The 24,958-nt window shown below is 37.5% G+C and overlaps 2 protein-coding genes across 12 annotated transcripts in view; one reads left to right on the plus strand and one right to left on the minus strand.

Moving 5' to 3' along the window:
- The window catches only part of LOC127963129 (voltage-dependent L-type calcium channel subunit alpha-1D-like), a 276,125-nt gene that overhangs the window by 143,146 nt on the left and 108,021 nt on the right, over window positions 1-24,958 (plus strand). The window lies entirely within an intron of this gene.
- The window catches only part of LOC127963140 (NACHT, LRR and PYD domains-containing protein 3), a 210,736-nt gene that overhangs the window by 3,109 nt on the left and 182,669 nt on the right, over window positions 1-24,958 (minus strand). For 2 of the 5 annotated variants that reach the window (XM_052562885.1, XM_052562886.1), the window contains 5 exons: window positions 13,595-15,472; window positions 12,895-13,068; window positions 12,579-12,752; window positions 5,208-5,381; window positions 5,080-5,126 (listed from right to left, as the gene is read on the minus strand). The exons of the other annotated variants lie outside the window; for them this stretch is intronic. In XM_052562885.1, the coding sequence (XP_052418845.1) occupies window positions 5,080-5,126; window positions 5,208-5,381; window positions 12,579-12,752; window positions 12,895-13,068; window positions 13,595-15,472 (2,447 nt within the window). The remainder of the gene's footprint in view (window positions 1-5,079; window positions 5,127-5,207; window positions 5,382-12,578; window positions 12,753-12,894; window positions 13,069-13,594; window positions 15,473-24,958) is intronic. 5 annotated transcript variants of the gene reach the window in all.

A 24,958-nucleotide genomic window follows, 5' to 3' on the forward strand; every position in this document is an offset into this window, starting at 1 on the left:
CATTAGCGTTTTCATTCGAACCTATCGCTGTTTTTTTTTCTCCTCTCTCTCGCTCCAGTTTTTCACAAGTTCATCAAACAACCGCAGTAAGAATATTTCATCAAGCACGGTGAGTAATGTCTTCTCCTGCTATTGTTATTTGCACCTCTTGCCACGTGTACAGTTTATATATCTCTGTCACAGATGTCGCAGCTATATATCTCAACAAGACCAGATAACACTTCTAAATTATCTAAGCTAACAGAGTGTGTTAAAAATTTAAAAGATTGGATGACCAATAATTTTCTCCAATTAAATTCGGATAAGACAGAGATATTAATTATTGGACCAAAAACAGTACACAGAATCTTGTAGATTACAATCTGCAACTAGACGGATGTTCTGTTACTTCCTCTACAGTCAAAAATCTGGGTGTTATATTAGACAGCAACTTGTCTTTTGAAAATCATATTTCCCATGTTACAAAAACTGCATTCTTCCATCTCAGAAACATTGCCAAGCTACGAAACATGTTATCTGTTTCTGATGCAGAAAAGCTAGTTCATGCATTCATGACCTCCAGACTGGACTATTGTAATGCACTTCTAGGTGGTTGTCCTGCTTCTTCAATAAGCAAGCTACAGGTAGTCCAAAATGCAGCAGCTAGAGTCCTTACCAGGTCAAGAAGATATGATCATATTACCCCAATTTTACAGTCTCTGCACTTGCTACCTATTAAATTCCGTATCAGTTACAAATTATCATTACTTACCTATAAGGCCATAAGTGGTTTAGCTCCTGCATACCTAACTAGCCTTCTACCAAGTTACAATCCAATGTTAATCCTAAGGTCACAAAACGCTGGACTTTTGGTAGTTCTTAGGATAGCAAAGTCCACTAAGAGAGGTAGAGCTTTTTCACATTTGGCTCCCAAACTCTGGAATAGCCTTCCTGATAATGTTCGGGGTTCAGACACACTCTCTCTGTTTAAATCTAGATTAAAAATGCATCTCTTTCGCCAAGCATTCGAATAATGTATCTTCAATTGTGAGTGTAATTGCATCTGATCAAATGCACATTCTTATTCTTTAGCTTATTCTTTAATGATGTCTCTATTTGTTTCTATGTTTTGCCACAGGATTTACATCCCGTGGTAACTAGGATTTACACAAGCTCCAGTCTGGATCCAGAACACCTGAGAAGAGATGATGCTGACCCTCAGAGGACCTCAGATGATGCCAACCCTGAATCAACAGAACTAACAAATATTTTTACAAGTGTGACTGCATCATATAATAATTATTAATACCGTATTTTTTGGACTATAAATAGCACCTGAGTATAAGTCGCATCAGTCTAAAAATACGTCATGAGGAGAAAAAAACATATATAAGTCACACTGGTCTATAAGTCGCATTTATTTAGAACCAAGGACAAAGAGAAAACATTACCGTCTACAGCCGCGAGAGGGCGCTCTATGTTTTCAGTGTAGACTACAGGAGCACTGAGAAGCATAGAGCGCCCTCTCGCGGCTGGAGACGGTAATGTTTTCTCTTGGTTCATTTCTCTCGGTTCATGTCAAATTAATTTTGATAAGTCGCACCTGACCATAAGTTGCAGGACCAGCCAAACTATGAAAAAAAGTGCAACTTATAGTCCGGAAAATACAGTTATGTTAATAATTTTCATCGTCTGGCTGACTATGTCTTGTATTAATATTTCTAAAAATCCTGTCATACATGCACAGACTGACAGTCACCAAACATAATTTTCTGTAAAGTTGCTTTGTAACGATTTGTATTGTAAAAAGCGCTATACAAATAAACTTTAAATGAATTGAATTGAATAGGACCGCCATCAATTCGTAGTAGTGAATGAAGAGGTATCATATCTATCACAAGTGCAGTATGGAGTAGAGGTCGACCGATATATCGCTCGGCCGATATATCGGGCCGATATGTGTCATTTTTTTATATATCGGCATCGGCCGATATCCGTGTTTAGTAGCGCCGATTTAAAGTCAGGCACGTCGGCGGGCAGCCCCGTGTTATTGGCGCGGTGGAAAGTGCTGCTGCAGCCACTGCATGTGAAGCCTTTGGAAGATTCAACAACAGACCTGCGAGATAAAGGTAGTCAGAGAATTTCACTCTGTAAATGGGGTGGGGAAGTTGTCAGCTCTTACAAACACTGCAGCGTGATTGAGGGCTCCGTTACTCCGCCCCGCTCACAGACAGCACCGCGCTCGGAGAGACAGACGTCCTGGAGCTGCCCAGAACGGTGAATAACATGTGTGTTCGGAAGCATGGTTTGATGCAGACAATAACCAGTTTTCCATCCAACTCATTTGTATTTAGGGATGTCAATATTTGATAATTTCCATGATCGATCGTCGTTTAAATTAACGCTCAAGTAATAACCTTAATGCTGCAAAATGCGTCTGCAGCGGTATTATTATTAAAAGCCACTTGGAAAAAAAGCTTTCTCACCTGAATTAAAGGGGTTTTAGTATTAATAAAATGCTAGTAGCAGGACTGTAAAATGAATAAATGTGATTATGATCGTTTGATAAAATGAAGAGAGCGCGCCATACGTTTGAGATCATTTTACTTTGCTGAATGTTTTCTGTCAAGGAGACCGCTGAATGCGCTTCTTTAAATGGTTTCGTGGTGCTCGTTGTTGTATTTTGAAACGCAACTGCAATGTTTTCAAATGACACTATAGTAGTGGTGCAACGGATCACCATTGATCCGTGATCCGTTCAGATCAATATCTTCAGGTCGGCATACGCGTGACCCGCGGATTGATTTATGAAAAAAAAAAAAAAAAAGTTGCGCATGTTCAGTCCACACTCAGTGATAATGCGGAGCGGAGGAGCTTGAACGCCCCGCGCATTTTGGCTTCCCCGTCAGATATAATGATGAAGGAAAGAGGTTAGAGTGAAAAGATTGTGCCAGATCTTTATGAACAGGAGAAGAAAAAAGTTGTGGATGAGCTATCCCGAGCATCCTCTGTTGCGCTCACGACAGACGGGTGGACGTCCAGGGGGACGGAGAGCTCTGTGATGATAACTGCTCACTTGAGAAGTCCTTATTATTATGTTAAAAAGAAGATATTATGCCATGTGCACTAAGTCCATATGAGAACGAGCGAGCGCGGGTTTGACTAGATGTATTTGGAGGTTATTGCTCACATCTCGTTCTGCACATATCCAAATGTTTCCATATTCGCAATGTATCTGAATGTTAAACTATAATATTTTTTTTAATGTAAACTAGACGGAAAAATCATCCTCTTCACATGAGCAAAAACGTCCTTTGCATAACAGCAGAGAGGACCGGTATAGGGTGTATTTAAACTGACCAGTGTAACTTTTTAAATGTTTGGTTGACTCTACTTTATTTTAATAATGAACAGACTGCGATGTAAGTTCGAAATTAGAATGCACTTTAGGTGTTCTGTGTCATTTATACCAAACACAAATGTTGCTGGTTGCTAGTGTCTTTGCAGCACTACTGTTATTTATTTTTTTATATATTTATTTTTTTATATTTTTCAGTTTAATTGATTTTTATTTCTAAAATTTTATTTATTTAAATGTATATTTAAGTTTACATTTATGTTCCAACAAACTTGAAAAATTCTACTTGATAAATGTAAATGCTCTAAAACTTTTATGTAAATGATTAACATATATTTATATATATATATATATATATATATATATATATATATATATATATATATATATACATATATATACATATATATATATATATATACATATATATATATATATATACATATATATATATATATATATATATATATATATATATTTATATATATATATATATATATATATATATATATATATATATATATATATATATATATATATATTACCTGTTTTATATATTTAATACTTGGTCAGTTTATTAATTTTAGTGCACTAAATTAAGATGAATGAAGAGATGGTTCAAGTCAGAAAAAATGTGTTGTGCATCCACTTATTATTAGTGTGACATTTTAGCATGCAAATCAAGGGGAAAACTCCAAGATATCGGCCCTAAAAATCGGCAGCACATATCGGCCATCGGCTGACCCTGACCTCTAAACATCGGCATCGGCTATAGAAAAACCCATATCGGTCGATCTCTAGTATGGAGTACCTCAAGGCTCAGTACTAGGTCCATTACTCTTCACGGTTTACATGTTACCCTTGGGAGATATCATCAGGAAACACAGGGTTAGCTTTCACTGTTATGCTGATGATACTCAGCTCTATGTTTCTTTGCAGCCTGGCGAAACATACCAATTTGAAAAACTAACGGAATACATAGTTGATATAAAAAACTGGATGATGAGTAATTTCTTACTGCTAAATTCTGAAAAAATCAGAGGTGTTAATTATAGACTTGATGGCTCTATCTGCTCTGTCAATTCTTCTTCATCAGTTAGAAACCTAGCTGTGCTATTTGATGGCAATCTTTCTTTAGAAAGCCATTTCTAAAATTTTCTAGCATTTGTGAAACTTCATTTTCCATCTCAAAAATATATCTAAATTACGGCCTATGCTCTCAATGTCAAATACAGAAATGTTTATCCATGTGTTTATAACCTCAAGGTTAGATTATTGTAATGCTTTATTGTGTGGTTGTTCTGCACGCTTAGTAAACAAACTAGAGCTGGTACACAATGCAGCAGCAAGAGTTCTCACTAGAACCAGTAAGTATGACCATATTAGGCTGGTTGGGTCAACTCTGCACTGGCTCTCTATTAAACATTGTACAGATTTTAAAATCTTGCTTATTACTTATAAAGCCCTGAATGGTTTAGCACCTCAGTTTCTGAACAAGCTCTTGACATAAACTATTAAAACTGAATTGAGCTGGATGACATCACTATCATCACAATGATGAACTGCCTTAAACTGAAAATTGAGTGTTTACTATTGTAATTTTGCATTATTGACAAACTATTTTCCTAATTAATGCTGTACAGTTTCTTTGACAAAATCTGTATTGATAAAAGCGCTACATAAATAAAGGTGACTTGATTATGAGATGAGATCAGTGTGTGTGTGTGTGTTTGAAGACTTACACTTTCGTAGTCCTGCTTTCATCATTATCTCTCCTCCATGAGCCACACTATAAACACAAACACACATTAATTTAGATCTGCATCATTCACACACATATTCAGTATGTCAATATTAGTGTTTGACATACTTGAGTATCTGCATTTTATAGTTAGGATCATCCAGTTTGTGGTTGAGTAGCTGGACTCCTGATTGTCCTGGGTAATTGTAGCTCAGATCCAGCTCTCTCAGGTGTGAAGGGTTTGAACTCAGAGCTAAAGACAAATAACCACAGCCTTCTTCTGTCACCATACAGCCAGACAACCTACAGACACAAACAGACAGATCATCTACAGACACACAATCAAAACATCCACAGACTCACACAGTGAGATCATCCACAGACACACAGTCGGATCATCCACAGACACACATAGTCAGATCATCCACAGACACGCAGACAGATCATCCACACACAGGCAAAATGGAGCGCAGCTGGAAGAAAACAAAACTAGAGGTATTTCGTATTCCTTGGCGGGAAAGTAACCTATCCTTCCTATCCTACAGAAAAGCATTAAAAACTGCTAGATCAGATTACTTTTCTTCTCTTTTAGAAGAAAACAAACATAACCCCAGGTATTTATTCAATACAGTGGCTAAATTTACGAAAAATAAAGCCTCAACAAGAGTTGACATTTCCCAACATCACAGCAGTAATGACTTTATGAACTACTTTACTTCTAAAATTGATACTATTAGAGATAAAATTGTAATCATTCAGCCGTCAGCTACAGTATCGCATCAGACAGTGCACTATAGACCCCCTGAGGAACAGTTCCACTCATTCTCTACTATAGGAGAGGAAGAATTGTATAAACTTGTTAAATCATCTAAACCAACAACTTGTATGTTAGACACTATACCACCTAAGCTCCTAAAAGAGGTGCTTCCAGAAGTCATATATCCTCTTCTGACTATTATTAATTCCTCATTGTCATTAGGATATGTCCCCAAAACCTTCAGACTGGCTGTTATTAAGCCTCTCATAAAAAAAAAAAAAAAAAAAAAAAAAAAAAAACACAACTTGACCCCAAAGAACTAGTTAATTATAGACCGATCCCGAATCTCCCTTTTCTGTCCAAGATACTAGAAAAGGTGGTATCATATTATATTATATTCCTTCTTAGAGAAGAATGGTATATGTGAGGATTTCCAGTCAGGATTTAGACCGTATTATAGTACTGAGACTGATCTCTTTAGAGTTACAAATGATCTGCTCTTATCATCTGATCATCGTTGTCTCTGTCTATTAGTTCTATTGGATCTTAGTGCTGCGTTTGACACAATTGACCACAACATTCTTTTGCATAGACTTGAACACTTTATTGGCATTAATGGAAGTGCATTAGCATGGTTTAAATCGTACTTATATGACCGCCATCAATTCGTAGCACTGAATGAAGAGGTATCAGATCGATCACAAGTGCAGTATGGAGTACCTCAAGGCTCAGTAGTAGGGCCGTTACTCTACACGCTCTATATATTACCCTTGGGAGATATCATCATCAAACATGGTGTTAGCTTTCACTGTTATTCTGATGATACTCAGCTCTATATTTCTTCGCGGCCCGGTGAAGCACACCAATTTGAAAAAATAATGGAATGTAAAGTCGATATAAAAAAACTGGATGACGAGTAATTTCTTACTGCTAAATTCTGAAAAAAACAGAGGTGTTAATTATAGGACCTAAAAACTCTGCATGTAATAACCTAGAACACTGTCTAAGACTTGATGGCTGCTCTGTCAATTCTTCACCATCAATTAGGAACCTAGGTGTGCTATTTGATCGCAATCTTTCCTTAGAAAGCCACATTTCTAGCATTTATAAACCTGCATTTTTCCATCTCAAAAATATATCTAAATTAAGGCCAATGCTCTCAAAGTCAAATGCAGAAATGTTAATCCATGCATTTATGACCTCAAGGTTAGATTATTGTAATGCTTTATTGTGTGGTTGTTCTGCACGCTTAGTAAACAAACTAGAGCTGGTCCACAATGCAGCAGCAAGAGTTCTCACTAGAACCAGGAAGTATGACCATATTAGCCCGGTCCTGTCAACACTGCACTGGCTCCCTATCAAACATTGCATAGATTTTAAAATATTGCTTATTACTTATAAAGCCCTGAATGGTTTATCACCTCAGTATTTGAATGAGCTCCTTTTACATTATAATCCTCTACGTCCGCTACGTTCTCAAAACTTGATAATACAATTTGATAATACCTAGAATATCAAAATCAACTGCGGGCGGCAGATCCTTTTCCTATTTGGCGCCTAAACTCTGGAATAACCTACCTAACATTGTTAGGGAGGCAGACACACTCTTGCAGTTTAAATCTAGATTAAAGACCCATCTCTTTAACCTGGCTTACACATAACATACTAATATGTTTTTAAAATCCAAATCCGTTAAAGGATTTTTAGGCTGCATTAATTAGATGAACCGGAACCGGAAACACTTCCCATAACACCCGATGTACTTGCTACATCATTAGAAGAATGGCATCTACGCTAATATTAGTCTGTTTCTCTCTCATTCCGAGGTCACCGTGGCCACCAGATCCAGTCTGTATCCAGACCAGAGGGTCACTGCAGTCACCCGGATCCAGTACGTATCCAGACCAGATGGTGGATCAGCACCTAGAAAGGACCTCTACTGCCCTGAAAGACAGCGGAGACCAGGACAACTAGAGCCCCAGATACAGATTCCCTGTAAAGACCTTGACCACCAGGACAAGACCACAGGAAAAAGATGATTCTTCTGCACAATCTGACTTTGCTGCAGCCTGGAATTGAACTACTGGTTTGGTCTAGTCAGAGGAGAACAGGCCCCCCAACTGAGCCTGGTTTCTCCCAAGGGTTTTTTCTCCATTCTGTCACCGATAGAGTTTCGGTTCCTTGCCGCTGTCGCCTCTGGCTTGCTTAGTTGGGGTCACTTCATCTACAGTGATATCGTCGACTTGATTGCAAATAAATGCACAGACACTATTTAACTGAACAGAGATGACATCACTGAATTCAATGATGAACTGCCTTTAACTGTCATTTAGCATTATTGACACACTGTTTTCCTAATGAATGTTGTTCAGTTGCTTTGACGCAACGTATTTTGTTTAAAGAGCTATATAAATAATGGTGACTTGACTTGATACGGTCGAAAAACATGATTGAAAATTGTCCAAATTACACTTGCTTGCATTGATAGACATCTTTAAACAGAGCAACTACACCTCCACCTCTCCTAACAGTCCTGCAGACACTCATGAAAGTAAAGTTAGGAGGGGCTACTTCATTTAGGATTGTTGCAATGCAGCTGTCTTCTAGCCATGTTTCATTTAAAAACATAAAATCCAGATTGTTTGTGGTTATAAAGTAATTGATTAGGAATGATTTATTTTTTAGTGAGTGAATGTTTAAAAGTGCTAGCTTGATGTCAGTGCTTTGTGTCTTTACATCAATCTTAGTTTGACGCATAATAGGTCGCAGATTAGATGAGTTTGCCCTTCGGCTTGAGAAGGCCTTAGACTTTCTATCAAGTGATAAAACTGAAATAGAGAAAGCTACAGGCACACTGGGTTCCCGCTTGTTCTGTAAGCATTTGTCAATGTTGCTGCTATTATAGTGGGGACCCGACACATATCACTGAGAGCTCCTATCAGTTGTTTTTGGTTCAACTTCAGAAGATAGAGGGTTTGGGCCCTGACGTTGCGGCAGTGGTCGGAGAGCTCTCTCACAGGTAAAGGGCCCACAGTTTTTGGTGGTTGGGGGGCCCGCCATTTTTTTGTTGATATGAGGGCTAGCAGCGAATGAGTGAGAGCGTTTAGTCCCAGCATACACCAATTCCTCAAAAGCACAGAAGTGAAGATGCTGGAGAGAGGGATAGTGTGTCCAGAGAGCGGGGCTGTGTCTCTGGTGTTTTTCGGTGGCTGTGATATGTTGTCCTAGCTACCCTAGCTGTTTCCCAGAAAGCCGTCCTTGGATGTTGAATCTTGTAGCTGTTTTGATATATCACAGTCGGTCTGTGAGGAGCTCTGTGGGCAGGGCTCAGCTGGGATAGTGTCCGTCTGCAGTGCTTGTTTTGGCTGCGAGTGTTATAAGTGTCCTTGAGGGATATGTCAACCACATGATGACTCGGACCCGGTGTATGTGTGTGCTGAATGGATTGACACACTCTGCTGAAGGATGACAGAGGGAGAAGTAGATATTGTCCTAATGCACTCTAGCACCAAGTTTGTTTGGGTGGAGGCCATCCGGTTTAAACAGTTGTCTATGGCCCCAAAAAAGATTGAAGTTGTCGATGAAATTCACTCCTTTTATACTGCAAGATCTTTGTAGCCATGTGTTCAGCCCAAGCATACATGAAAACAGTGGTCCACTGATGAACGACTGAACTTTGAGTCTTCGAAGTGTTTCAAAGAGTTCACTGAAGTTCTTAAGGAGTTCTGAATGCTCTTTCCGAATATCATTCTTTCCCACATGGATAAGGATTCAATTTGCAGTCTTGTGCTTCATCAGAATGTTCTTAAGTTCCTTGTTCACACCAGAGACTGTTGCTTGAGGAAGGCAGCATGTTGTTGTAGTCCTGCTACTAATGTTTCTGATAACAGAGTCACCCACTACCAGAGTCCTTGGCTCGGCTGCGCTCTGAGCTGAATGCCGCTGTCTGCTCATCCTTGAGCGCCTGTTACAAGCAATGTTGGCTGAGCTGATCCATGTTTAATCACATTTGGGGATTCCTCACCCGCATTTATTAATGCTTCAAATCTGTTCTCAAGATGTACAGGGGGAATTAGAATACCGGTATATACAAGCCTTGTCATAGTCGAATCTGGGGAAGAGGAAGCTATGGCAGCAAATCTGATATCTCGTGTTCCTTTGGGTCTCGCTCCCTGTTTGTGCCATCGATTAGTGTCGCGATTAGTTTCGGCTTGTTCCTCTACACTTGGTATAAACTGTTGAGATTCAGAAGATCCATGGGAATCACCGGCTACATGCTGAGGGGGTCCATAACTATGGTCTGCTGAGTGTTCCGTCTGTTTTGGAAGTCCAGCAAGTAACTTTGTCTAGAATTACAATCCTTTGTAGAAGTTTGCAGCAGTTCATGCAACAAGTAGATCCAACAGGAGGCATTTTCTCTCTCTTCTGTTTGAATGTAAGCAGTTGTTATCCTGTCTCAGGAATGTAAGCTGCTGGCAGTGGGAGGCAAAGTTTTATTTTTGTAGTATTATTCCAGTCACAAAGAGTCTTTAGTTTTAGCGTTTGTGCCAAAAATCTGTTGTTTCAACACTGCGCTGATCTGCTAAAGTAAAAATCTTAGAAAACTCAGAAATAAGAAGCAAAGCGCAGAGCAGTAAGCTAGAACGTCCGAACGGTAGCAAAGCCGGAAGCGTTTTAGTTATATTATTCAAATACATATAATTTCTATAATTTAATATCATTTAGTTATATAATAATAAAATAATAATAATCATACACAATAATAATTTAATAATAACCCAATTTGAAGAAAAACAATGTTCTGACAAGCTTTGTGAAATTATACTACATGCCTGAACGAAACGAACAGCAGAGGCTATGAATGAAATGCAGATTCAATGTTTGACAGCAGGAGGTGCCTCTGGAACACCAGACACAGACCGGATAAAGCGTTTACTTGGTTACCGCTGTAAACAAAGCCGTGAGCCGTAACACTGCTTTAATATGAACTATACAGAGACCAGATGAAAGTAACATACCACACAAACGTTTCAGAAGACAGTCAGTTCCCTTCAGAAACACATTCATATAAACCCCCAAATCAATTTTGAGGATATTCTTCCAATAGTTTGTACATCATGAACAGTGAGTGATCTGCCTGCTACAGTATTTTTCTTTGTGCATCTGTCTTCAGTGTCTCTGGCTTGTGTTAAATCCCACTTTAGTTAGAAAGGTGAGGGTCCACTGAATAACATCTCATAGAGCACTTTTAGTGCAATGAAACAATAACGTTGAAATATGGATGGTTATTCCTTTGTTTATGTCTCATTTCTTCGGGAAGAGTTATTGTTTATATCCATTATGGAACAACCTACACTCAAAAAACTATCAAAGTAGTACAGTGTTACAAACAGAATGAAACCATCCACAAAAATAAGTCAAAGATACAAGGAATATTGTTTATTTGAACTCTGGCGCTCTCTTGTGATGGCTTGTGACAGGCACTGTGACTCATCTGTCATCTGATGGTTGTTCAAGTTAGCGATTGGCTTTTGCACAAATAATTCCTCTTTTTTTTATATATTCAACATTTTTCATTAATGTGTGGGGAATGTGGCTGTATCTGTATGACTACCAACTGTATGTTAATCAGCGTGTGATTACTGACTGCATGAGCATCTATCAGTGTGAATTCTGTATGTCTGCTAATCACAGTTGTTACGACCCTGTGCTCCCTTTTCTTCCCTGCTGGGGGCGGAATGACCTGGGAGGGTGTGGTTGACTGTACACCCCTGCTGACTGATTTTCACTGATTGTGGAGAGAATAAATGCGGGACTAATTCATCTCACATGACTTTCCTCTGGGGAATGGCAGTCTCCAGAGAAGTCATTTGTGCTCCAACCGTTGCTTTTGTTTATCTTTGTCAACATTCCTTACCTTTTGGATTATGATTTCTTTATTTAAACCCCCTAGACATTATGCTATATTATTTTGTAATGGATTATTTTTCATTGTAATAAACGAACTTGCAAGTCAAACCATCTGTGCAAGTGTGATCCTATTTTATGTTACGGTCGAGAACAAGCTGGCCGTGACACAGTATGTACCTGACATACAAAGCTAATTCTTGTTTTTTTTTATTACTCAAAAATGATTCTTATTGTATTTATCTAGTGCTCAGATAAATAGCTTATACAATGTCTAAGATTCTGGCTATTATTTTATAATTGAAAAACTATGCAGTGGTATATACATGTGAATTTCAAAGCATTCGTGTTATGATTTGCTCCAGGATATATTTCATGTATTCGTATATGATAAAAAAATATATAGTTTTTGATAATGCTTTTTGAGCATTATCAACTCTGGATGATGGATAGTAAAGCCCAAATGGTCTTCTTTCCAAAGACACCAAAATTGTCTGTGTAGCACACTGTTGTCAGGAACTGTAACCATTTTACATTATGTAGGTCATTTTCAGCTGTGACACCCAAAATGGGGGATGCAGGTTAACAGGTTGATATGCCAAAGCATCCTATATTATATCAATCAGATATGTATGTAGCTAACCCACACATAAGTGACTTTGAAGTCATGCTTCTCTCTCTAAACTTTGGACTGTATGCTGTTGTAAGCTAAACAATCAGAACATGATCGCAGTTGCACATCCCTACTACAGACAGACAGACAGATGATCTACAGACACACAGAGTCAGATTTTGACCAGCTGACTGTAACTGATCACTTATATGTTCTTAAATACCTCAGTATCTGCAGCTGACAGTTTGGACTCTTCAGTCCATCAGAAATAAACTTTACTCCAGAGTCCTGCAGGTCATTGTTACTCAGATCCAGTTCTCTCAGGACACAGTTTGAGGACTGTAGAGCTGAAGACAATCTCTCACAACACTGAGCAGTGAGATTACAGCCAGCAAGACTGAAAGAGACAAGAACACACTCCAACAGTCAGATCATCTACAGACACACACCGTCATATCTTCCATAGACACACAAAGTCAGATCATCCGTAGACACACATTTTGACCAGCTGACTAAATTATCACATTTTTTTTTAATACCTCAGTATCTGCAGTTGACAGTTTGGACTCTTCAGTCCATCAGAAATAAACTTTAAACCAGCGTCCTGCAGGTGATTGTTCCTCAGATCCAGCTCTCTCAGGACACAGTTTGAGGATTGTAGAGCTGAAGATACAGTTCCACAATCCTGATCTGAGAGATCACAGCCAGAAAATCTAGAAGAGATAAAATACAATTTAAGAAATAACAAAAAGTTTTGAGAGCCTCTCCAGACAGCGGTACAGTTTTACAATATATTTTTATATTATTATTATTAATGCATTTTTTTTTTACTGGATTAAATAATTTTAATTTTAATTCTCTGACTCAAGTGGTTTAAACTCAATTTTATGAAGCAACACAAGTGATGAACTTTTCCTGAAATATCACTCAGAATATTTCCATATAATATAAAAAAACTTATAATTCAAGACACTTCATTGTTTATAACTTTTCATATTTTTGAGGATTATCAAATCTGATTGATAAAAAGTAAAGCCCACAGGGTCTTCTTTCAAAATACACCAAATTATGTTTGTAACACACTAAAGTAAGGTACGGTTACAATTTTAAGTTAAGTAGAGCACCTTCAGCTGTGAGTCCCATAATGGGGGGGGGGGGGGGGGGGGTTCTGGTTAACAGGTTAACAAGTTTCACATGTGACTGCACTTTAATGTAACTAGTTAATGATTAAACACTCACAGAGCTTTTCTGCAGTTGATCACAGCTGGTATCAGTCTTCTTCTCCCCTCGTCTGATGTGTTGTATTTCATGGTGTTCAGTTCATCCAGTGGCTCCTCTGACATCTGAAGCATGTAGGAGATTGTTGAGCACTGAGCAGCAGAGAGTTTCTCTGAGTGTTTGTCTGATTTCACAAACTCCTGAATTTCTCTGGACAGAGTCTGATCCTTCACTTCCAGCAGACAGAGGAACAGACTGATGGATTGACCAGCTGAGAGACGATTATAATCATTAGGATCTTTGATCTTCTGTTTAATGTACCGTGTGGTTTCTCTGATGCTCTCTGAGCTGTTCTCTGTGTGTGTCAGTAGATCCTGTAAGAGTCTCTGATTGGACTCCAGTGAGACGCCCAGCAGGAACCGCAGGAACAGATCCAGCTGCCCATTCTTACTCTGGAGTGCTTTATATACTGCTGATCCTAGTAGATTATACAGAGAGACTTTAAATCTGAATTCATGCAGAAAAACCTCCAGTGGCTTCTTGTTCTTTGTTAAAAAGCAGAAAAACAGATAGAAAGCAGCGAGAAACTCATGAACGCTCAGATGGATGAAGCTGTAGACTTTCTTTTGATGAATCACAGATTCCTCTTTAAAGATCTCAGTGCAAATCCCAGAATACACTGAGGCGTCAGTGATGTCTATACCGCTCTCAATCAGGTCCTCCTCATAGAACATCACATTGCCCTCCATCAGCTGTTTGAAAGCCACTTCAGCAAGTTTCACAATCACTTCTCTGTTGGACTGCAGGAGTCTCTCTGGATCTCTCTGTTCATACTTCTGCTTCCTCGTGTTGATCTGAATCAGCAGGAAGTGGATGTACATTTCAGTCAGAGTTTGAGGGATTTCTGCTCTCAGATCTTCTTCCAGGAGCTTCTGAAGCACAGTGGATGAGATCCAGCAGAAGACGGGGATGTGGCACATGATGTGGAGGCTTCTTGCTCTTCTGATGTGTGAGATGATTCTGCTGGCTTGATGCTCATCACTGATTCTCTTCCTGAAATATTCCTCCTTCTGAGGCTCAGTGAATCCCTGAATCTCTGTCAGACGGTGGATGTATTTGGAGGGGATCTGATTGGCTGCTGCTGGTCTGGAGGTGATCCAGATGAGAGCAGAGGGAAGCAGCTCTCCTTTCATGAGCTTTGACATCAACACAGCCACTGATGAAGTCTCAGTCACATCACAAACTTTCTGATCATCTGAAAACATCAGTGTGATTCTGCTTTCATCCAGACCATCAAAGATGAACACAACTTTACACTCCTCATAAATCTGTGAGTCCAGATCTTGAAGTTCAGGATGAAAGTCCAGCAGAAGTCTGTGAAGACTGTACTGATGATCTCGGATCAAGTTCAGCTCTCGAAATGGAAGCACAAACATGAAATCTACATCCTGATTGGCTTTTCCCTCGGCCCAGTCCAGAATGAACTTCTGCACAGAGACGGTTTTTCCGATTCCAGCGATGCCTTTAGTAAGAACAGTCTTGATCTGCTCTTTCTCCTCAGATCCTGCTTCAGCGGAGGCTTTAAAGATGTCATTGCAGTAGATTGGAGTGTCTTGTGAGTGTTGTGTTCTGGCTGTTTTCTCCATCTGTAAAACCTCATGTTCTTCATTCACGCCTTCTCTCTCGCCCTCTATGATGTAGAGTTGTGTGTAGATGCGGTTCAGGAGGCTTTCATTCTCCTGGAGCTTCAGACCCTCAAATAATCTCTCATACTTGTTCTTCATGCTAGCTTTGAGCTGGTCTTTTACTTTTACTCTCTGTAGTTCATAATTCACATGTTTATTCAGACAGAAGACAGATGTGGCTCCTCCAGAGATGCTTCTTTCTCGATCTGCTCTGCTGAAATATCAGAAGAACAGATTATATTTAATATAAAAATAAAGGATGTATAAATTAACTTCTAAATTGATAGAGATTAGAGACATCAGTTCACAATCAGTGAATAGAGCACATTTATGCAAGATGATTGTTTGTGATTGCCTGCTGATGAATTATGAGTCTTTACTTTCTGGTGTGGATATTGTAACAAGTTAGATGGTTGTAATTGCATATTTTACCTCTCTCATCTTTTTGAATGAGCAGCCAGCAATAGAAAAGAAGGCATTTCAAAATACACAGACGGCTGTATTTTGGTTTGTTTATCATTTTAAGTCCCACATCATGGATACATTTGTATGTTTTTTTGCTGTTTAATATTGGTATTTATGATTATTAGGGATGCACCAATATGAAAATTTAGGCCGATAATGATAACCGATCATTCTTTAAATCTGGAAGCCATAACCGATATGTTGGCCGATCAATCTAAATCCACATTTTTACATAATTGATAAAAATAGGTGGTCCATTAAGAGGCATTAAACACTTCAACATAAACATAAAGCAACTTTACAAAAAAAATAATGCTTAATGGGAACAAGATACTGGACACTACTTATGTATACATATATATATATATATACACACATATACATATATATATATATATACACACATATACATATATATATATATATATACACACATATACATATATATATATATATACACACATATACATATATATATATATATATACACACATATACATATATATATATATACACACATATACATATATATATATATATATATATATATATATATATATATATAAAGAAAGATATAAGGCGATAAGATGGAGTGTGTTGAAAGAGGACAATTATTATTATAGGACTATAGCCAGAGATATTGTCAAAATCATTAATAAGAGTATTTGGCATTTCCAATTAATATAGACCTATTATTTTATGGCTATTATTATTAGGTTACTGTAATTATTTAATAAATATTACAATTAATTTGCTTCGCAACAATTTCATAGTGCATCACCGCATTAACTGACACACTGTGACTCGCAGCCTATGAGGAAATAAAAAAATAGGCTGTTGGCTTAGGCTACTCCTCACTGAAAAGGTTTTAAAAATGTTTTTTTTTTTTTTACAACAAGTTTATTATAGCCTACAATGAATTATAGGCCTATAGCCTAAATGAGATGTGCCTAAAGCCTAAAACTAACCTGTTCAACACAAATAATGTTTATTTTCATTGTTTTCACTATGTTCGGCCCACAAGATAAATATTAAATAAACTAAACCTGTTAGATATACCACAAATTAGGAGATGCGTCTCTCATCGTCTCTGCGAGAATATACACTGTTAAAATGTGTGTCGTCAGATGGCGTAAGCTGGCGTCAGTTTTTACTTTCACTATCATGCTGAAAGATATTAAATATTAATGTTTTGCTGAAGCTGTTCAAGCTGCATGTGCTGAAGCTGAAGAGCTGAATGAACACCGGTAAGGCCATCATTAAAAATATTCTTGTTTGCCGTAACCCGACCGACCCTGTCAATTTAGGACCCACTCAAATTGTTTTTTTTTTTTGCTTTTAGTCCGACCGACTTGCCGGTTGTACATTTGCGTTAAGACCGACCAATTGATTTATTTTTTTACTCTTCAAACAACTAATACAAAAGCAATAAAATAATATTAATTATATTTGAGTAAGTATTGTAAATATATCAATTGTCTAGGCCTACATACAAATGAAGGCTACGTTCTTTCTTTAAAAAAAACCCTGTGACGTCATCTATGAATACACGGATGTCACACTATGACCTGTGCGTTTGCTTCGTCTCATATTCTCATTCATTATCAGAGTCAATGGTTAGCGCTTGGTAATGATGACTGCAGCAGCAGTAAACAAAATGTTTGCAGTCACTGTTCAAAGTCATACAGTATTGTTCAAAATAATAGCAGTACAATGTGACTAACCAGAATAATCAAGGTTTTTCGTATATTTTTTTATTGCTACGTGGCAAACAAGTTACCAGTAGGATCAGTAGATTCTCAGAAAACAAATGAGACCCAGCATTCATGATATGCACGCTCTTAAGGCTGTGCAATTGGGCAATTAGTTGAATTAGTTGAAAGGGGTGTGTTCAAAAAAAATAGCAGTGTGGCATTCAATCACTGAGGTCATCAATTTTGTGAAGAAACAGGTGTGAATCTGGTGGCCCCTATTTAAGGATGAAGCCAACACTTGTTGAACATGCATTTGAAAGCTGAGAAAAATGGGTCGTTCAAGACATTGTTCAGAAGAACAGCGTACTTTGATTAAAAAGTTGATTAGAGAGGGGAAAACCTATAAAGAGGTGCAAAAAATGATAGGCTGTTCAGCTAAAATGATCTCCAATGCCTTAAAATGGAGAGCAAAACCAGAGAGACGTGGAAGAAAACGGAAGACAACCATCAAAATGGATAGAAGAATAACCAGAATGGCAAAGGCTCAGCCAATGATCACCTCCAGGATGATCAAAGACAGTCTGGAGTTACCTGTAAGTACTGTGACAGTTAGAAGACGTCTGTGTGAAGCTAATCTATTTTCAAGAATCCCCCGCAAAGTCCCTCTGTTAAAAAAAAGGCATGTGCAGAAGAGGCTACAATTTGCCAAAGAACACATCAACTGGCCTAAAGAGAAATGGAGGAACATTTTGTGGACTGATGAGAGTAAAATTGTTCTTTTTGGGTCCAAGGGCCACAGGCAGTTTGTGAGACGACCCCTAAACTCTGAATTCAAGCCACAGTACACAGTGAAGACAGTGAAGCATGGAGGTGCAAGCATCATGATATGGGCATGTTTCTCCTACTATGGTGTTGGGCCTATTTATCGCATACCAGGGATCATGGATCAGTTTGCATGTGTTAAAATACTTGAAGAGGTCATGTTGCCCTATGCTGAAGAGGACATGCCCTTGAAATGGTTGTTTCATCAAGACAATGACCCAAAACACACTAGTAAACGGGCAAAGTCTTGGTTCCAAACAAACAAAATTAATGTTATGGAGTGGCCAGCCCAATCTCCAGACCTTAATCCAATTGAGAACTTGTGGGGTGATATCAGAAATGCTGTTTCTGAAGCAAAACCAAGAAATGTGAATGAATTGTGGAATGTTGTTAAAGAATCATGGAGTGGAATAACAGCTGAGAGGTGCCACAAGTTGGTTGACTCCATGCCACACAGATGTCAAGCAGTTTTAAAAAACTGTGGTCACACAACTAAATATTAGTTCAGTGATTCACAGGATTGCTAAATCCCAGAAAAAAAAAATGTTTGTACAAAATAGTTTTGAGTTTGTACAGTCAAAGGTAGACACTGCTATTTTTTTGAACACACCCCTTTCAACTAATTGCCCAATTGCACAGCCTTAAGAGCGTGCATATCATGAATGCTGGGTCTTGTTTGTTTTCTGAGAATCTACTGCACCTACTGGTCACTTGTTTGCCACGTAGCAATAAAAAATATACTAAAAACCTTGATTATTCTGGTTAGTCACATTGTACTGCTATTATTTTGAACAATACTGTACATGTTCGGGCACCATAATACATCTAAAACATTCATTAAAACAGCTCGACACCGCTTTAACTTGGCACAAATTCCTGGAAAAACTGCCCAGATCTTTTCCCATTCCTTCTCCCGTCTAGTCTAAAACCGTGACCACTGTCACTTTATGTTCGAAAATCTATTGCATGAATCAACCAACACAAGTTTCGAAAACGAAAATGGGAAATTGATTGATTGATTGAATTGAAATTGAAATTAACGACCTTCTCTCAGAGCGCATACAGTTTTTTTTTTTTTTTTTAACATGCGTCACAGCAACTGCAGCTTCGGACACACACGCATAACAGCAAATAATACTTCTGCACAATGTTTCTCTTTTTACAACAGAAATGTGAATTCTGCCGGTATTCAGACAGTCTCATGTATACAGATACAGATTTGTGCTAGAATTGCCTATGTGATTTGTTGTTGAAGCCTGCCGTAAATGTTTTGCGTTATGGCATTCCACTCTGCTTATTGTTTTTTTTAGAATGTTGTCACGATATGCTAATTTGTTTAACCCCTTACCAGTCACCCCCATTTTTTGGCATGGAGACAGAAATGACTTATATTATACATTGAAACTTAAAAAAAAAAACCGACCCTTTTTTAAATTTATTTTTACTGTCACTGCAAACCAAAATATTTTTAAGGATGGCCTAAACTGAAGTGCTGCCAGCTTATTTAACACAGGCAAATGCATCATATAGTCAGATATTTATACAACATAGATAATATTACCACTTACATGTGTACAAAAAAAATAAATAAATAAAAATTGCACACGTGTACACAAAAGTTACATGCTAATCAGAACGCCTAAGTTCTTTTGTGGATGTGCTCTTGGCTCTTCCCACAACAACGCACGGAAACCAAACCGAAATAATTCAAGGTTTTTAGTATAATAGTGTTCTCATTGTAATACTTTATATATATCAAATGTTTATTACTTTTAATTTTGATGTTTATAACGGACAACTAAGGAAAATCCCAAATTCAGTATCTCAGAAAATTTGAATATTGTGAAAAGGTTCAATATTAAAGACACCTGGTGCCACACTCTAATCGGTTAATTAACTCAAAACACCTGCAAAGCCTTTAAATGGTCTCTCAATTGACACCTTGCATAAAGAGGGCAAGACACAAAAGGTCATTGCAGAAGAGGCTGGCTGTTCAGAGAGCTCTGTGTCCAAGCACATTAATATAGAGGCAAAGGGAAGGAAAAGATGTGGTAGAAAAAAAGTGTACAAGCAATAGAGATAACCGGACCCTGGAGAGGATTGTGAAACAAAACCCATTCAAAAATGTGGGGGAGATTCACAAAGAGTGGACTGCAGCTGGAGTCAGTGCATCAAGAACCACTACACGAAGACATATGCAAGACATGGGAATCCTTGTGACAAGCTACTCTTGAACAACAGACAGCGTCACAAGCCTCTCGCTTCAAAAAGGACTATACTGCTGCTGAGTAGTCCAAAGTTATGTGCTCTGATGAAAGTATTTTGCATTTCTTTTGGATATCAGGTTCACAATGAAGAGAGGAGAGGCACACAATCCATGTTGCTTGAGCTCCAGTGTAAAGTTTCCACAGCAAATGATGTTGTGGTGCCATCTCAACTGCTGGTGTTAGTCCACTGGGTTTTCTGAGGTCCAAGGTCAACACAGCTGTATACCAGGATGTTATAGAGCACTTTATGCTTCCTGCTGCTGACCAACTTTATGGAGATGCAGATTTCATTTTCCAACAGGACTTGACACCTGTACACAGTGCCAAAGCTACCAGGACCTGGTTTAAGGACCATGGTCTCTCTGTTCTTAATTGGCCAACAAACTCGCCTGTCCTTAGCCCCATAGAAAATCTATGGGGTATTTTGAAGAGCAAGATGCAATATGCCAGACCCAACAAGAGAGAAGAGCTGAAGGCCACTATCAGAGCAACCTGGGCTCTCATAACACCTGAGCAGTGCCACAGACTGATCGACTCCATGCCACGCCACATTGCTGCAGTAATTCAGGCAAAAGGAGCCCCAACTAAGTATTGAGTGCTGTACATGCTCATACTTTTCATTTTTATACTGTATAGTTGGCCAAGATTTCTAAAAATCATTTCTTTGTATTGGTCTCAAGTTATATTCTAATTTTATGAGATACTGAATTTGGGATTTTCCTTAGTTGTCAGTTATAATCATCAAAATTAAAAGAAATAAACATTTGAAATATATCAGTCTGTGTGTAATGAATGAATATAATATACAAGTTTCACTTTTTAAATGGAATCAATGAAATAAACTTTTTGATTATATTCTAATTATATGAGTGGCACCGATATATATATATATATATATATATATATATATATATATATATATATATATATATATATATATATATATATATATATATATATGTATATATATATATATATATATATATATATATGAGCCAATCTCAATCATAGTTATTAATGTTGTAAGCTGCTGTTTGAGCTGCGTCAAAGTCCTTTTAGGCAAGTCATGCCACTCGGCCGCCATCTTGGCAATGGCTCCGGGCAGCTACTTCAGACTAACTAGACCAGGCTCCAATCTAAATGAACAGGCAGAGAGTCAGAACTGCACTTTCACTGGTCACCGGGACATAACAACTGCATGTATAGAAACGACAGTCAAATATGATAAAAATCGCTGAAAAAGTTTGATGACTTTGCCCCAAAATAATATTTAAAATGCCTTTTCCCCACAGGTTATACTTTTACTACGCATATGCAAGGGTTCACAACACCAATTTCATTTACGTTGAAAGATTATTTGTTTTTAATTAACTTTGAATGAATTTATTTGGAATCAGCTGTAGGCAACTGTACTCTGTTCACAATAGTGTGAAACAACTGGCCCATATAATCAGCCTCTTAGGTCAACATCAGGTCAATGAATGGGCTCTCCATGGGAGAGATCATTTCAAGTCATCAAAAGGTTACACTATCATTGTCTCTCCATGGGGTGTTAACCCTCTGGAGTCTAAGGGTATTTTTGGCCTGGAGGAGTTTTTTCAGCACTGTAATCAGCACAAACTGGGCTATAATAATATGTGAAATGCATGTATGTACATGATTGTATTTTTGAGAAAAAAAATGTTATGCATGGTTAGTAAAAATGTTAAATCACTTGAATAAGGCCATAAAACACATACATAACATTGGTTCCCGGGATTGTTGAGAACTGGAGCTTGTAGCCTAGAATTTTTCTTTCCAAATTATGTGAAAATCATCTTGTTTACTCATTCACAGAAAACAATATATTGTATATAATATATATTGTTTTATATTTTCTAAGACACTTTTTGTTGGTAAAAGTCATATGCGAGTAGGTGTGAACTATCATGAATATCATTGTGATTTACACCTGAGAAGACAAAGGCCTGCATAATGAGCTGCATAATGAGCCTCTCATTCAGCTGTGCCACTGAGTGAGGAGTTACAAGAAAAAATGTCAGAATAAAATAAATCTATATAATTTTATGTTTGTAGTTTATTAAGAATATATTTAATTATCCCACAACATAATTTAATATCCACTTGGGGGAGCAGTTAAACAGTTTACTAGGGACAATCAAAGCTTACTTTCAAACACATTTTTTGGCATCCTTCAGTCACACAATTCTTCAGAAATCCTTTTAACAATCTTATTTTCTACAAAAAAAACCCCATTTATTATCATCATCATCATTATTATTATTATTAATGTTGAAAAGAGCTGAAAATATTTCTCAGGTTTTTTTAGGGGGAATAAATTGAAAGAACTGCATTGTTTTTACATTTGTTAGAGTTATCTCTATTTGTCACATTTATATTATTTACATCAAGCTTTTGAATGGTATAGTATTGTATATTGTTATTGAAACTTCATAATGTTTCACTTGATTATACATTTAGTCAGGAATTATAGTTTGTAAAAAGTATTTGGAAAAAGTCTAACTAGTAAAATGTTTACACATTATGTGAAAACTAGTACAAATAAATAAAAAGAGACTTACTCATGTTTATGAACTCTGCTGAATAAAGTGCTTCATTCTTTTTTCTGAGGAAATCCATTTCTCAAATCCTCAACCACATCACATCTTTTTGGAGTGATTTATGTCTTATTCCTCTCATCGCGAAGCAAATATTAAAATAAAATAAAAACTCGAAGAATAGTCTGGCTGCTTTTTCTTCTGTGTGGGCCTATTCAAGCCGCGCACTTCTGTTTGAATCTGAATAGCGCGTTAAGCGCGGGGGCGTGGTCACATTAGATATAATGAACGGAGACATGAAAAATAGACATTGCGTTGTTTTCATATGGATTACTTTATCTCAGAATATTTGTTTTCAGCAGCACTTGTTTAGTTTAAAAGTAGACATTTCAGGCTTTCTATAGATATATATCATGTCTCTTCGCTGAGTATTCACAGAGTTACAGTTCATTTTAATGACGTGTTTGTAAATGAAGATCAGAGCACACAAAGGCTGCAGACAGCGCACCTTGTTTGTTATCTTTATTTTATAAGTGCACACAGGTGTTTTATTATTATGTCTGTATCCAAAAAAAGTAGACCCTTTACAGATTCGATTGATGTATTGCTCTTATCTGTACGATTAAAACTGAGAGTGTAATTTAAGTTCTTTTCGGGGTTATCCGTAGAAAATGACTCAAAACGCATATATGCGTTAATCGACTTCAAAGGGTTATTGTATTGTTTGTAGCACATTTGTTAACAGGTATAAAGTTCTGTTCTCACAGACAGTACTTTGGGTTAAGACTGTTTGAAGGATGACATGCTAACATCACTGCTGAAGAACTGCTACACTGCTACCTTTAATAAATTCTTCTCCCCACAAGAACTTTGGTTTTTCATTTTATGTTTTAGTGAAATCTACTACATTGGCGAGCCACCCAAACTACTGCTCAGTCAAATACAGCAGAATCTAACAATTTGGCGAGCCAGCCAGGAGAGACTGACAAGAAGAAAACTCATAATTTGGATTCTAATTTGGTGAGTGAAACTATAAGCTCTCAAAAAGAACTTAAAGAACACTTTTTCATAAGTAAGAAGATCATTTGATGTATGTAGTGCAACCATAATAACCAGTGTGGCACTGTTTAAGAAATGTTTGGCTTAGGCCTTTCTCTTGAGTCTGTAGGAACCTTTTAAATGATTTTGTTAATTCTCCTGAGACTGTAGGGGCTATAGAAAAAGTGTTTATAGCTTGGTCCAGTCCTCTTGAGGCCATAAGAATCATTCAAGAAAGAGGTTTAGTCTGTTCTCATGAGACTGTAGGAGCCATAGATGTGTAATTATCGGCTCATTCCTGTTCTCTGGAGTCTGTAGGAATTGTTAAAGAAACAATTTAGTCCATTCATCAAGAGACTGTAGAAGCAGAAGCTTGGTCTTTTCTCTTTATGTCTGTAGGAATTGTTTAATAAACAATTTAGTCCGTTCATAAAGAGACTGTAGAAGCATAGGCTTGGTCTGTTCTCTTTTTGTCTGTAGGAATTGTGTGAAAGACAAAATTTAGTCCAGTAATCAAGAGACTGTAGAAGCAAGGGCTTGGTACTTTCTCTTTGTATCTGTAGGAATTGTTTAAGAAACAGTTTAGTCCAGTAATCAAGAGATTGTAGAAGCAAAAGCTTGGTCCTTTCTCTTTATTTCTGTATGAATTGTTTAGGAAACAATTTAGTCTGTTCATAAAGAGTTTCTAGAAGCAGAAGCTTGGTCCGTTCTCTTTTTGTTTGTAGGAATTGTGTAAAAAAAACTGACTGAGACTGTAGGAGTCACAGAGTTGGGACTGATGTTGCTGCAAGAATTGGGAATTCTTGACTGGGTGCTAATTCAGTAGCCACTAATGTAGATTAAAATTAATGTTCAA

The sequence above is a fragment of the Carassius gibelio genome, chromosome B8 (genome assembly GCF_023724105.1).
Source record: "Carassius gibelio isolate Cgi1373 ecotype wild population from Czech Republic chromosome B8, carGib1.2-hapl.c, whole genome shotgun sequence".
Classification (NCBI taxonomy): Eukaryota; Metazoa; Chordata; class Actinopteri; order Cypriniformes; family Cyprinidae; genus Carassius; species Carassius gibelio.